At 46.2% G+C, this 15,655-nt stretch overlaps 1 protein-coding gene across 1 annotated transcript in view; it reads right to left on the bottom strand.

The window, feature by feature from the left end:
• Positions 1 to 13,144, bottom strand: part of gpn1 (GPN-loop GTPase 1) — a 71,340-nt gene extending 58,196 nt beyond the window's left edge. Inside the window, exons 1-3 of the mRNA XM_078535030.1 lie at positions 12,974 to 13,144; positions 2,006 to 2,099; positions 1,707 to 1,746 (exon numbers count right to left, since the gene is read on the bottom strand). Of these exons, the coding sequence (XP_078391156.1) occupies positions 1,707 to 1,746; positions 2,006 to 2,099; positions 12,974 to 13,111 (272 nt within the window). The 5' untranslated portion in view covers positions 13,112 to 13,144. The remainder of the gene's footprint in view (positions 1 to 1,706; positions 1,747 to 2,005; positions 2,100 to 12,973) is intronic.
• Positions 13,145 to 15,655: the final 2,511 nt, after the last annotated feature.

The raw sequence follows: 15,655 nt of genomic DNA, 5'->3' as shown, positions 1-15,655 counted from the left end.
CGAATAATTGTTTCGAGAATCTTGCCCACGATTGAAGTTAAACTGACTGGTCTGTAATTGCTGGGCTTATCCTCACAACCTTTTTTGAACAAGGGCATAATGTTTACAATTCTCCAGTCCTCTGGCACCACCCCTGAATCTAGGGAAGACTCAAAGATTATGTCCAGTGCCCCTGCAATTTCTACACTCACTTCCTTCAATATCCTTGGATGCATCTCATCCGGTCCCAGTGCCTTGTCAACTAAGTACAGGCAGTCTATTCAACACTTCCTCCTTATCAATTTTGAACCCTTCAAGTGACAGAGTTTCCTCCTCTGTCACCATGGCCTGGGTAGCATCTACCTCCTTGGTAAAGACAGATGCAAAGTATTCATTTAATACCTCAGCCATGGCCCCTTCGTCCCTGGGTAAATTCTCTTTGAGGTTCCTAATCGGCCCTCCTCCTCCATTTACTATTTATATGTCTATAGAAGACTTTGGGATTCCCCTTTATGTTGGCTGCCAGTCTTTTCTCATAATCCCTCTTCACTTCTCTAATATGCTTTTTCACCTCCCCTCTGAACCTTCTGTATTCCTTAGTTCTCAATTCTATTTTCTACCTGACGCCTGTCGTAAGTGCACTTTTTCTTCTTTATCTTAATTTCAATCTCCTTTTTCACCCAGGGAGCTCTGGGTTTGTTTGCCCTACCTTTCCCTTTCGATGGAATATATCTTGATTGTGACCAAACCAATTCTTTTTTTGAAGGTAGCCCATTGTTCAGCTACAGTTTTTCCTGCCAACCTTTCATTCCAGTCTATCTGACCCAGCTCCGTTCTTGCCCCATCGGAGTCGGTTAATTATTTTTACTCTGATTGCCTATCGTCCTTTTCTATCATCATTCTAAAACATACAATGATCACTGTCTCCTAAATGCCCCCCCACTGACACTTGACCTACTTGGCCCATCTCATTTCAAAGAACCAAGTCCAACAGAGCATCTTTTCTTGTTGGACTGGCCACAAACTGCTGTAGAAAATTTTCCTGACACAATCTAGGAACTTTTGCCCATCTCCACCCCTTACACTACTACTGTCCCAGTCTACATTCGGGTAATTAAAGTCACCCATTATAACTACTCTAAAATACTTGTGCATCTCTGCAATTTCTTCAACACCCTTCTCATTAGTCGGTGGTCTATAGACGACACCGAGCAATGTAATTGCACCCTTTTTGCTCCTTAGCTCGAGCCAAATTGATACTGTCTTTGATCCTCTTTCTCCAGCACTGCAATGCTCTCCTTAACCAATACCGCCACCCCTCCTCCTTTCCTATCTTTTCTGAACACCTTGTACAACACCCAGTTCTGCCCTTCCTTGAGCCAGGTCTCTGTTAGTGCCACGTCATCATATTTTCACATTCCTGGAAAAGCTTCTTCACCCACTGTGAGATAAGAGTGTTTAAGACAAAAAGATTATATGCATTTAAGGGGACGCTAGATAAGCCTAAGGGAGGAATGAATAGAATGGAGTTAGACTGAGGATAGACAAAGAGGGTGGAAGGAGGCTCTTATGGAGCATAAACAGCAACATGGACATGTTGAGCTGAATGGCCTGTTTCTGTACACTATATGTAACACACGTCCTTTCATGCACATAAGCTCATTCAGCATTATGCTTCACACTTCTCGCTCATAGATAGCCCTTCAGCCCCTCCATGAGAAGGATACTGCTTCATCACTTCCTTGTAGTTCACCGTGTCCCGAATATCTGCAAAACAGAGAGCTCTGTCAGGTTGTGGTTCATACCAACTGACCCCCATAGATCTGGCCCCATGGGAAAGTGGAGACACAGGCCAGTCCTGACCCATAACTCTTGCACCACCCTAATACTGCGACCCGTCCGACCAGCATCCCAACCACTCTCCCCCACTGATACCCCACTTTGATTCCCATCCCACCCACCTGTCCTGCTCCCACACCTCAGCCAGGTCCAAAACCTGCTCCCTGACCCCCATTTAGCCCCTCACCTATGTTGGCTGGGAATGGAATCTCATGTACCGCTGGGTCCAGGTTTATAAGGTAAGGAGGAGCTCCCTTACTGTGGAGATGGCCGGTCAGTCTCTGTGAGGAAAGATAAATGGGAAAAAGAATCACATGGTGACCTTTAGATGATGCACATACCACAGCACCCCACATCCCACTTCCATTCTCTCTCTCTTTCTCTAACTCCATTTTTTGTTAATCCTCTTAATCACCCTAGCTCCCTCATTTCTCTCCACTCTTACCCCCTAGCTCCCTCATTTCTCTCCACTCTTACCCCCTAGCTCCCTCATTTCTCTCCACTCTTACCCCCTAGCTCTCATTATCCACCCCTTACTGCGCATTCAGCTCTCTCTATTTTTCACACCCTCTCTTGTCCCCAAGGCCCCCTCTCACATCACTCAATGTCCTTTTCTCTGTATCCCTGCTGTCTTTCCTTGTCACCTCTCCCCCACTTAACTTACCCTACACCACCTCCTCCTCCTCTCCTTTTCCCACTGTCTCCCTCCCCACCACCACCTCCTACTTTTCTTCCTCTGCCCCCATACCCCTCCTTCCCATAACCTGTACCCCCCACCCCTCAACATTTCTCCCTCCTCCTCTGTGCCCCTCACCCTCTCCTCTTTCCCTTCGCACCTCCCTCTCTCCCCTCCCCCCGTCCCCTTCCTTCAGCTACCCTCCCTCCTATCCTTGCCCATGCCTTTTCCAGCTCTGTCCCATCCTTCCCTCCTTTCTCCATTCATCCCTGCGAAATCTCACTCCCCTCCCCTTTCAACCCCAACCCTTTCCTCCTTTCTTCCTCCCTCAACCCCTCTCTCACTTCCCCATTTCGTTCCTCTTCCCCCACAAGCAATCCCCCACCCCCTCTCCTCCCTACACCACCCCCTGCCCCCTCCACTTGGGAGAGCTGTCTCACAGACGAGTCAAGCGACAGCTTGACATAGTCATCCTCACGGAATCATACCTTACAGATAATGTCCCAGACACCACCATCACCAACCCTGGGTATGTCCTGTCCCACCGGCAGGACAGACCCAGCAGAAGTGGCGGCAGAAGTGGGAGGGAGGGAGTTGCCCTGGGAGTTTTGCAATCGACTCCGGACCCCATGAAGTCTGATGGCATCAGGTCAAACATGGGCAAGGAAACCTCCTAATGATTACCATGTACTGCCCTCCTTAGACAGCACCTTCCAAACCCACAACTGCTACCACCTAAAAGGACAAGGGCAGCAGATAGATGGGAACACCACCACCTGGAAGTTCCCCTCCAAGCCACTCACCACCCTGACATGGAAATATATCGCCGTTCCTTCACTGTTGCTGGGTCAAAATCCTGGAACTCCCTCCCTAACAGCACTGGGGGTGTACTTACACCACAGGGACTGCAGCGGTTCAAGAAGGCAGCTCACCACCACCACCTCAACTAGGGATGGGCAATAAATGCTGGCCCAGCTAGCGAAACCCACATTCCGTCAACGAATAAAAAAAACTCTCCCCTCATTCACACACCTTTTATATCCAGGTGAACTGAAATCAAAGATTGGCAAGTAGAAGTGTAACAGAACAATGGGATGCCTTTAAAAAGGAGATGGTTTGGGCACCGTTGAGATACATTTCCAAAAAAGGGAAAGTTAGAACAAGCAAAGCCTACTTTCCTGACAAAAGATAGCGTGTACGATGAAACCGAAATCTGGTGGACAATACAAGTGAAAGCCGTGTTGAATATAGAAATTTCAGCAGGGTAGCAAAAAAGTAAGAGTGTATGAGAAGAGCATGGCAACTAATATAGAGGGAAAGCCAAAAGTCTTCTACAGCCATATGCCTTATAAAAAGTTACTAAGAGAAGTGGTGGGCTGATTAAGGTGTGACGAAAGTATAATAATTTTCATAATATTTTTCTGTTTTTTTGTGAAGTAGGTTTATGGGGGGTAAGTATAGGTGGTACTATAGGTGATTCAATTACATTTGGAGTCAAATAGACTGCAAGCTTGAAATCATCAAAAGAAGCTAGGTGTAAAAATGTGCTTGACATGTTAATGAGTAAACATGGAAGCTGGCTTAGCATGTAAGATGTGGAGGGAATTTACATTTTTAGATAAATGAAGGGATTGTTGGATTTCAAAGGGATGTTAGTCTGTTTAAAACTAGCCAGATAAGCAAGGCTAAGGAGTGTGTTTATTTTTCCCTAAGGTTACTGACAATATTGGCAGCATGAAAGTTTTTATATGAGGAAGATAGTTTCAAAGACATCTGGAACAATAGAATTTACATATTAAAAAGAGAGAAACATATAAAGGAGAATGAAAGGCTATGTGGAGAAGGCCACGTCTATGAGTCTAAGATCTAACCGGAACGTGTGAAACAGCCTTCAAGAAGCCTCCAGCCATTTGTGCATAAGTCTGCTAAGTAAAGTAACTGAAGTTTGGGAAAACCATTTGGAACTCCACTGTCAAGTGGATATTGAATTAACTTGCTGGTTCTGTTTTAAATTAAATTCTATTTTGGACTGTTGCCTTAAAAGGGGGTGTATAACTAGGAGTCAGGTCAATTAGGAATTTTACGATTTGTTACAGTAGTAATTGTAGTTGTATGTAATGTGCTTGAAATCTTTTATTTTGTTAATTAATATTTTAACTTAATTTTTTTCAAATCTCTAAAGGTCCTGGTGGACTCATTACTTCTGAGTCCAGTGTTCACATCTTCTCGTAATAAATACAAATTGCAAAACCGTTGTGATAGCAAGTTTCCCTTGTGGATTTGGTCCACTTGGCACACATCTTCTGCCATGTCATAACAAAGGGCTAGAAAGAGGATCTATGCACATAGATAAAGGGCTAGCCGAGGTATTGAATGAGTGCTAAAAATTGCTAAAGAGGAGATATTAGAAAGACAGGCTGTACTTAAAAGCTGATAAGTCACCAGGGCTGGAGGGTATGCATCTAAGGATGCTGAGGAAAGTAAGGGCTGAAATAGCTGAGGTAATGCCCATAATCTTCCATTCCGCCTTAATTAGGGGGTGGAGGCAGCGGCTTGGAGAATTGCAAATGTTACATCCAGCATCTACAATCCGTTCAGTTTAACCTCGGTGGTGGGAAAGAACATAAGGAATAGGAACAAGAATAGACTATCCTGTCTTGAGCCTCCACCACCGCGAAATAGGATCATGGCTGACCTTCGACCTTAACTCCACTTTCCCATCCGCTCCCCATATCTCTTGATTACCTGAGACACCCAAGATTTGTGTATCCCAGACTTAAATATATTCAACAATGAAACATCCACAACCCTCTGCGGCAGAAAATTCCAAAGATTCATAAGCATCTGAGTGAAGAAAATTCTCCTCATCTCATGGGACTGTGCTCCCATGTTCTACATTCTAAACTCAAAAGGGTATAAAATCAATTTACTCAGCCTCTCATCATAGGACAACCTCCTCATCCCAGGGAACAACATAGAGAACCTTCACTGTACCGCCTCCAATGCAAATATATCCTTCCTTAAGAATGGAACCAAAACTGAGCAAGGCTCTCCAGGTGCTGTCTCACCAAATCCTTTAAACTATAGCAAGATTTCTTTATTCCTGTACTAAATCCACTTGCAATAAAGGCCAACATGCCATCTGCCTTTCCAATTGCTTGCTGTACCTGCAGGCTAACTTTGCGTTCCTTTTAAGAGTACACCCAAAACCCGCTTAACATCAACATTTACAAGTTTCACGCCTTTAAAAAATATTCTGCTTTTCTATTTTTACTGCCAAAGGGAATAACTTCACATTCTCTAACATTATATTCGATCTGCCCATTCATTTCAACCAGTCAACACTTCTTTGCACCAACTTCAAATCTTCCTCACAGCTTAGATTCCTAGCTAACTTTTACTAAATGAGATGAGGAGAAATTTCTTCACCTAGAGAGTGGTGAGCCTGTGGAATTCACTACTACATAAAGTAGTTGAGGCCAAAACATTGTATGTTTTCAAGGAGTTAGATATAGCTCTTGGGGCGAAAGGGATCAAAGGATATGGGGAGAAAGCGGGAGCAGGCTATTGAGTTGGATGATCAGCCATGATCATAATGAATGGCGGAGCAGGCTCGAAGGGCCGAATGGCCTACTCCTGCTCCTAGTTTCTATGTTTCAAACTTAGTACCATTATTCTTGGTTTCTTCATTTAAGTTATTGATATAAATTGTGAATAGCTGGGGCCCCAGCACTGATCCTCGCAGCGCCTCACCAGTCACATCCAACTTGAAAATGCCCCATTTATTCCTAATCTCTGCTTCCTGTCCAATAATCAATCCTCCATCCCTGCTAATATATTACCCCCGACTGTATGAACCCTTATGTTGCATATTAACCTTTTATAAATCCAAGTGTACTATATCTACTTGTTCCTCTTTGTCTACTCTGCTAGTTACATCCTCAAAAAACTCAATCTATCAACATGAGCTCTCTTTTGAAAACCCATGTTGATTTTGTCTGTCCTTACGATGATTTTCTAACAGCATTGTTAAGGCTGCCTTATTAATTGATTCTGGCATTTTCTCGATGACTAAATTCAGACTAACTGGCCTGTACTTCATTGTTTTCTCGCGCCCTTTTTCGAATAGCGGTATTATATTTGCTAACTTCCAATCTCCTGGGACTGTTCCAGAATGAGAGGAATTTTAGAAAATCATAGCCAGCTTATCCTCTCTCTCTTTGTAACTACCCCTTTCAGAGCTCTAGGATATAGGTCATCAGGTCCTGGGGATTTGTCAGTATTTACTCCCTTGGGTTTTTACAGTGCTTTATCTCTGATATTAATTAACTTTAATTCCTCACTCTTAGTAGCCCCTTGGTTACCCCTCTATTTCTATAAGTAATTTATGTTTTCTATTGTATTGACATACAAAGTATTTATTCAACATTTCTGACATTTTCCATCAGCCTTGAAGGGACCAATGCTTACTTTAGGTATATTTTTTATATGTGTAAAAGATCTTACAACCTGTTTTTATATTTCTGGTTAGTTTATTCTCAATCTATTTTTTTCTTTTTAATTGACTTTTTGGTTGCCCTTTGCTGCTTTCTAAAATATTCCCAGTTCTCAGGTTTACTATTCTTTGCCACATTATAAACCTCTTCTATTAATCCAATGCTATCTCCAACTTCCCCAGAACTTTCTTGCCGAGTTTTTCCTTTTAAATGGAATATATTTTTGTTGAACATTGTGAAATGTTTAAGTGTTCCCTACTGTTAATTTATCGCCATACCTTTTAGTCTATTTACCAAATCAACTGTAACCAGCTCTCCCTTCAGACCCATGTCATTGGCTTTAAGCTCAAGATTCTTGTTTGGTACTGGAGTGTGTTATTTTCAAATTAAATATGGAATTCAATTCGATCATGAGCACTCTCTCCCCCCGCACTCCGTCACCTGCCAGAGCGTTTTTTACTTTGCAATTAATTAAACCGGCCTTAGTACACAATACTAAATCCAAAATAGCTTTATCTCTAATTAATTCCACAATGATATGTTCCAGCAAACTGTCACAAAAGCATTCGACATCCCAAAGTTCAAGAGAGTCGGGGGACAGAGGTGAGTATGGTGGCCATTACCAAGGAGAAGGTGCTAGGAAAACTGAAAGGTCTGAAGGTGGATAAATCACCTGGACCAGATGGATTACACCTCAGAGTTCTGAAGGAGATAGCTGAAGAGATAGTGGAGGCATTAGTGGCGATCTTTCAGGAATCACTGGAGTCAGGGAGGGTCCCAGAGGACTGGAAAATCACTAATGTAACCCTCCTGTTTAAGAAGGGAGTGAGGCAAAAGACGGGAAATTACAGGCCGATTAGCCTGACCTCAGTCGTTGGTAAGATTTTAGAGTCCATTATTAAGGATGAGATTTCAGAATACTTGGAAGTGCATGGTAAAATCAGGCAAAGTCAGCATGGTTTCATCAAGGGGAGGTCATGCCTGACAAATCTGTTAGAATTTTTTGAGATAACGGGTAGGTTAGACAAAGAAGAGCCAATGGATGTTATCTAATTGGACTTCCAGAAGGCCTTTGACAAGGTGCCGCACAGGAGGCTGCTCAGTAAGATAAGAGCCCATGGTGTCAGAGGCAAGGTACTAGCATGGATAGAAGATTGGCTGTCTGGCAGGAGACAGAGAGTGGGGATAAGGGGGTCCTTCTCAGGATGGCGGCCGGTGACTAGTGGAGTTCCGCAGGGGTCAGTGTTGGGACCACAACTTTTCACTTTATACATTAATGATCTAGATGAAGGAACTGAGGGCATCCTGGCTAAGTTTGCAGATGATACAAAGATAGGTGGAGGGACAGGTAGTATTGAGGAGGCGGGGAGGCTGCAGAAGTATTTGGACAAGTTAGGAGAATGGGCAAAGAAGTGGCAGATGGAATACAACGTGGGGAAGTGTGAGGTCATGCACTTTGGTAGGAAGAATAGAGGCATAGACTATTTTCTAAATGGGGAGAGAGTTCAGAAATCTGGAGTGCAAAGGGATTTGGGAGTCCTAGTCCAGGATTCTCTTAAGGTTGACTTGCAGGTTGAGTGGGTAGTTAGGAAGGCAAATGCAATATTGGCATTTATTTCGAGAGGACGAGAATATAAAAGCAGGGATGTGCTGCTGAGGTTTTATAAGGCTCTGGTCAGACCACATTTAGAATATTGAGAGCAATTTTGGGCCCCGTGTCTCAGGAAGGATGTGCTGGCCCTGGAGAGGGTCCAGAGGAGGTTCACGAGAATGATCCCAGGAATGAAAGGCTTAACATATGAGGAGCGTTTGAGGACTCTGGGTCTATACTCGATGGAGTTTAGAAGGATGAGGGGGGATCTGATTGAAACTTACAGAATACTGAAAGGCCTGGATAGAGTGGACGTAGGGAAGATGGTTCCATTAGTAGGAGAGACTAGGACCCGAGGGCACAGCCTCAGAGTAAAGGGAAGACCTTTTAGAACGGAGATGAGGAGAAACTTCTTTAGCCAGAGAGTGGTGAATCTATGGAATTCATTGGCACAGAAGGCTGTGGAGGCCAGATCATTGAGTGTATTTAAGACCGAGATAGATAGGTTCTTGATTGGTAAGGGGATCAAAGGTTACGGGGAGAATGGGGTTGAGAAATTTATCAGCCATGATTGAATGGCGGAGCAGACTCGATGGGCCGAATTGCCTAATTTCTGCTCCTATGTCTTATGGTCATTCTACAAATTCTTCTTCCAGAGTGCCTTTGCCAATTTGCCAGACTACTTTTACAAATGAGGGGACCTAGAAATTACTCCCAGCAGTTTTCTGACTCTTGCTATTCCTAATCTCCACCCATACTGATTGTACTTCATGGTCCTTTTTCACTAATGTCTTTATGTCAGCCTTTATTATCAGGGCAACCCATCATTTTCCATTCTGTCCCATCTTTTCAAGAAGTTGTGTACCCTGGAATATTTATTTCATAACTTAGTCTCGTTGAAACCAGGTTTGGGGTAAACGGTGGGGTAGTGGTAATTTCACTGGACTAGTAACCCAGAGGCCCAGGCTAATGCCCTAAGGACAGGGGTTCAAATCCCACCATGGCAGTTGGTGGAATTTAAATTCAATTAATAAATCTGAAATTGAAAGCTAGTCTCAGTAATGGTGACCATGAAACCATCATTGATTGATGTAAAAACACATCAGGTTCACTAAGGTCCTTTCAGGGAGCAAATCTGCCAGTCTTACCCAGCCTGGCCTACATGTGACTCCAGACCTACTGCAATGTGGTTGACTCTTAACTGCCCTCTGAATTGGCCTAGCAAGCCACTCAGTTCAAGGGCAATTAGGGATGGCCAACAAATGCTGGCCTTGTCAGCAACACCCACATCCCACGAAAGAATAAAAATGTCTGTAATGGCAATTAGCAATAAACCATTTATCTCTCCATTTGCCAAATCACTGCACTGCAGCTGCCTATTCTTTTTAGATTTCTTGATTGCTCTTCATTTGACTCCACCCTCTATTAGTTTGAAGCCCTGTCAAGAACCCTAATTATATGATTTGCAGGGACATTAAACCAGACTGATCAGTTGATCACAACACAATGGAACAGCTCCCTCTTTCCCCAGTGGTGATGCCAATGCTCCATGAATCAAAACCCCTTCTAATTACATCATTCTTTGAACCACGTCTAATTCTCTCATCGGTTTGAACCAGTGGCTCATGTAACAATCCAGGGAATATTATCTTTGAGCTTTTGCATTTTAATTTAAATCCTAAAGACTCAAACTCCCAAAATGGAACATACCTCTGAGTTTTACTCACGTTGTTTATTCCTAACTGGATCACAATATTGATCCTCCTTTTAGAAACAATAATCGGGGACAAAATTAACAGTCACTTGGACAAGGGGTGGATTAATTAAGGAAAGCCAGCAAGGGTTTGTTAAAGGTAAATTGTGGTTAACCAACTTGATTGTGTTTCTCAAGGATGCAACAGAGAGGGTTGACAAAGATAATGCTGTTTGTGTGGAGCATATAGACTTTGAAAAGGCATTTGATTATTAAGAATAATCAAATGCCTTTTAGAGGTTATTTTCCTAAAGCTGTTTAATAAAATGCCACAAAATATGCCTGACAACAAAGTTGAGGCTCATGGAATAAAAGGAATATCAAGAAATGCGGATTGGTGGTGAGCGTTTGTTTTCGGACTAAAGGATGGTAGACAGTGGGGTTCTCCAGGGACCAGTACAAGAGCACTGCTTTTCTTGATTGACAATACTGACGTAGACTTGGTGTGTACAGCACAACTTCAAAATCTACAAATGACACAAAACTTTGCTTTTTATTCATTCTCGGGATGTGGGCTTCGCTGGCTGGGTCAACACTTATTGCTCATCTCTAATTGCCTTGAGAAGGTGGTGGTGAGCTGCCTTGTTGAACCACTGCAGTCCCTGTGGTGTAGGTACACCCACAGTGCTGTTAGGGAGGGAGTTCCAGGATTCTGACCCAGTGACAGTAAAGGAATGGTGATATATTTCCAAGTCAGGATGGTGAGTGACTTGGAGGGGAACTTCCAGGTGGTGGGGTTCCCATCTATCTGCTGCCCTTGCCCTTCTAGTTGGTAGTGGTCGTGGGTTTGGAAGGTGCTAAGGAGCCATGGTGAATTCCTGCAGTGAATCTTGTAGATGGTACACACACTGCTGCTACTGTGTGTCAGTGGTGGAGGGAGTGAATGATTATGGATAGGGTGCCAACAAAGTGGGCTGCTTTGTCCTGGACAGTGTCAATCTTATTGAGTGTTGTTGGAGCTGCACTCATCCAGGCAAGTGGAGAGTATGCAATTACACTCCATCATAATCGCCACTTGTCTATGATCCATTATTCTAGACCCCTCATGGTTTTGAAAACCTCTCTCAATCTTCTGTCAACCTTCTCTCCAAGGAGAGCAGCCTCAGTGTCTCCAATCTTTCAACATAACTGAAGTCCCTCATCTCTGGAACCATTCTCGTAAATCTCTTCTGGAGCCTCGCTCCAGCCTTTGTATTCTTCCTAAAGAGCAGTACCTAGAATTGGACACAATATTCCAGATGAGGCTGAACCAGCGTTTTCACCATCACTTCCTTGGTTTTAAACTCTAAGCCTCTATTTATAAAGCCCAGGATCCCATATGGCTGTTCATCCACTTTCTCAACCTGCCCTGCCACCTTCAATGATTTGCACACGTACAGCCCCAGGTCTCCCCCTTTAGAATGGAATTTCTGGTTTTAAATCGCTGCTCCTTGTTCTTCCTCCAAAATGCATCATTTCACAGTGGCAAAGGCAGGTTCAAAATGAAACTGGATAATTATCTGCAGGTATTTGGAAAGGTGGGGAATTCCGGCAGGGGCCTGGGAATGGGACCGGGAATTGGGACCTGGGAATGGGATTGGGAATGGGACCGGGAATTGGGACCTGGGAGCGGGACCGGGAATTGGGACCTGGGATTGGGACCTGGAATTGGGACCGGGAATGAGACTGGGAATGGGACCTGGGACTGGGACTGGGAATGGGACCTGGGACCGGGATTGGGACCTGGGATTGGGACCTGGGATTGGGACCTGGGATTGGGACCTGGGATTGGGACCTGGGATTGGGACCGGGATTGGGACCGGGATTGGGACCGGGATTGGGACCTGGGACTGGGACCTGGGAATGGGACCGGGATTGGGACCGGGGACCTGGGATTGGGACCTGGGACCGGGATTGGGACCTGGGACTGGGACCGGGATTGGGACCTGGGACTGGGACCTGGGAATGGGACCGGGATCGGGACCGGGATCGGGACCGGGGACCTGGGATTGGGACCGGGATTGGGACCGGGATTGGGACCTGGGACTGGGACCGGGATTGGGACCTGGGACTGGGACCGGGATTGGGACCGGGATTGGGACCGGGATTGGGACCTGGGACCTGGGACTGGGACCGGGATTGGGACCGGGATTGGGACCTGGGAATGGGACCGGGATTGGGACCGGGATTGGGACCGGGATTGGGACCTGGGATTGGGACCGGGATTGGGACCTGGGATTGGGACCGGGATTGGGACCTGGGATTGGGACCGGGATTGGGACCGGGGACCTGGGAATGGGACCGGGAATTGGGACCTGGGAGCGGGACCAGGAATTGGGACCTGGGATTGGGACCTGGGATTGGGACCGGGAATGAGACTGGGAATGGGACCTGGGACTGGGAATGGGAATGGGACCTGGGACCGGGATTGGGACCTGGGATTGGGACCTGGGATCGGGACCGGGGACCTGGGAATGGGACCTGGGAATGGGACCGGGGACCTGGGAATGGGACCTGGGAATGGGACCGGGGACCTGGGAATGGGACCGGGCCCAGCAGGCAGGATGGGCCAGACGGCCTCCGAGAGACGGAGCTGTGGGAAAGGCCGGTGAAGCGGCGCAGGCGGCCCAGCTGAGAGTTCCCCCCATTCCCCGCCATACCTGCACCAGGGTGGTTTTCCCCGAGCCCGCCATGCCCAGCACGATGAGGCAGACGGCGCTGGGCTGAGGCTGCGGGCGGCCCCCGGGACCGGGACCGGGACAGGGATCAGGGCCGCTCGCCTCTCGCGCCGACTCCATCCTGGATCCAGCTGTAATGTGACGTCATCAAACGGCGCCGTTAGCACTAGGGGCGGGGCCTAACGAGGCCCCACCCACTTGCGGCCCCGCCCCTTCAAATCATGGTCACGTGGCTGGATCCCAGCTCCTCAGGAGAAAAAAAACAGAAAATGCTGGAACTCGGCAGGTTTCAGCCTCTGTGGAGAGAGGGACAGAGACAACGTTTGGAGTCCGTGTGACTCTTCCTCAGAACTAGAGTGGAATAAGAAATGGGATGAAATTTATACTGTTTAAGGGGATGGAGCAGGTGAAGCCGGATAGAAGGTCAGTGATAGGCGGGGGCAAAGGAGAGATTGACAAAGATGTCAAGGACTAAAGGACAAAGGGGGTGTTAATGGTGGTGGGTGAGGACTAAAGGACAAAGGGGGTGTTAATGGTGGTGGGTGAGGACTAAAGGACAAAGGGGGTGTTAATGGTGGCGGGTGAGGACTAAAGGACAAAGGGGGTGTTAATGGTGGTGGGTGAGGACTAAAGGACAAAGGGGGTGTTAATGGTGGTGGGTGAGGACTATAGGACAAAGGGGGTGTTAATGGTGGTGGGTGAGGACTAAAGGACAAAGGGGGTGTTAATGGTGGTTGGTAAGGACTAAAGGACAAAGCGGGTGTTAATGGTGGCGGGTGAGGACTAAAGGAGGTGCTGATAGTGGCACTAAGGTCAGAAAGCAGAATGTGATAATAGGATAAGGGTAAGCACTCTGGAAAGATCAACATGAACAAGTGATAAATGGGTTAAAAACAAAAAACTACTGCGGATGCTGGCAATCCAAAACAAAAACAGAATTACCTGGAACAACTCAGCAGGTCTGGCAGCATCGGCGGAGAAGAGTTGACGTTTCGAGTCCTCACGACCCTTCAGCAGAACTGGAGTTCCAGAGAATTTCCAGTTCCAGCTGCCAGACCTGCTGAGTTGTTCCAGGTAATTTTGTTTTTGTAAGTGATAAATGGGCCATGTAGGGTGGGGGGAGAGGGTAGTGGGGATAAAAGATTGAAAATAGGATAAAAGGTGGGGAGTAAACAATGAATGAATGAAAATAAGTGGATAAAAAATAAAAATGAATATGCAAAAAAGGGGATGAGTTTATGGTCTGTGTGGAAAAAGGGAGTAAAAGATCCTCACCCTCTTTACCCCCTTTTCCATATTCATTTCTCAATTTTATTTTATCAACTTATTTATATTTTCATTTTTTATTCATTGTTTTATCCCCACCTTTTATCCTATTTTCAATCTTTTATCCCCACCACCGTCCCCTCCCGCCACCCCACAGGGGCCATCAGTCACTTGTTCATGTTGATCTTTCCAGAGTGCTTACCCTTATCCTGCTATTATCACATTCTGCTTTCTGACCTTAGTGCCACTATCAGCACCTCCTTTAGTCCTCACCCACCACCATTAACACCCCCTTTGTCCTTTAGTCCTCACCCGCCACCATTAACACCCCCTTTGTCCTTTAGTCCTCACCCGCCACCATTAACACCCCCTTTGTCCTTTAGTCCTCACCCACCACCATTAACACCCCCTTTGTCCTTTAGTCCTCACCCGCCACCATTAACACCCCCTTTGTCCTTTAGTCCTCACCCGCCACCATTAACACCCCCTTTGTCCTTTAGTCCTCACCCACCACCATTACCACCCGCTTTGTCCTTTACTCCTCACCCACCACCATTACCACCCCCTTTGTCCTTTAGTCCTCACCCACCACCATTAACACCCCCTTTGTCCTTTAGTCCTCACCCACCACCATTAACATCCCCTTTGTCCTTTAGTCCTCACCCACCACCATTAACACCCCCTTTGTCCTTTAGTCCTCACCCACCACCATTAACACCCCCTTTGTCCATTAGTTCATGACACCTTTGTCAATCTCTCCTTTACCCCCACCTATCGCTGGCCTTCTATCCGGCTTCACCTGCTCCATCCCCTTAAACAGTATAAATTTCATGACATTTTTACTTCACTTTAGCTCTGAAGAGTCACACGAACTTGAAACGTTAACTCTGTTTTGCTCTCTCCACAGATGCTGTCAGACCTGCTGAGTTTATCCAGCATTTTCTGTTTTTGTTTCAGATTTCCAGGATCCGCAGTATTTTGCTTTTATCTTAGCAATAAACTTGGTTGCGCTCCCTCAGTACCAATCCGTCGACAGTACAGAGCTCCCTCAGTACTGACCCTCCAACAGAGCAGCACTCCCTCAGTACTGACCTTCCGACAGTACAGCACTCCCTCAGTACTGACCCTCCAACAGTGCAGCACTCCCTCAGTACTGACCTTCCGACAGTACAGCACTCCCTCAGTACCGACCCTCCAACAGTGCAGAGTTCCCTCAGTACTGACTCTCCAACAGTGCAGCACTGCCTCAGTACTAACACTCCGACGTGCAGCGCTGCCTCAGTAATGACCCTCCAACAATGCGGCACTCCCTCAGTGATGACCCTCCGACAGTGTGGAGCTCCCATGGCGCTGATTCTCTGACCGTGCGCAGCTCCCTCAGTACATCACTCCCTCAGT

The sequence above is a fragment of the Cetorhinus maximus genome, unplaced genomic scaffold, assembly GCF_964194155.1.
Source record: "Cetorhinus maximus unplaced genomic scaffold, sCetMax3.hap1.1 HAP1_SCAFFOLD_214, whole genome shotgun sequence".
Classification (NCBI taxonomy): domain Eukaryota; kingdom Metazoa; phylum Chordata; class Chondrichthyes; order Lamniformes; family Cetorhinidae; genus Cetorhinus; species Cetorhinus maximus.
This window is presented reverse-complemented; position numbering and strand designations above follow the sequence as displayed.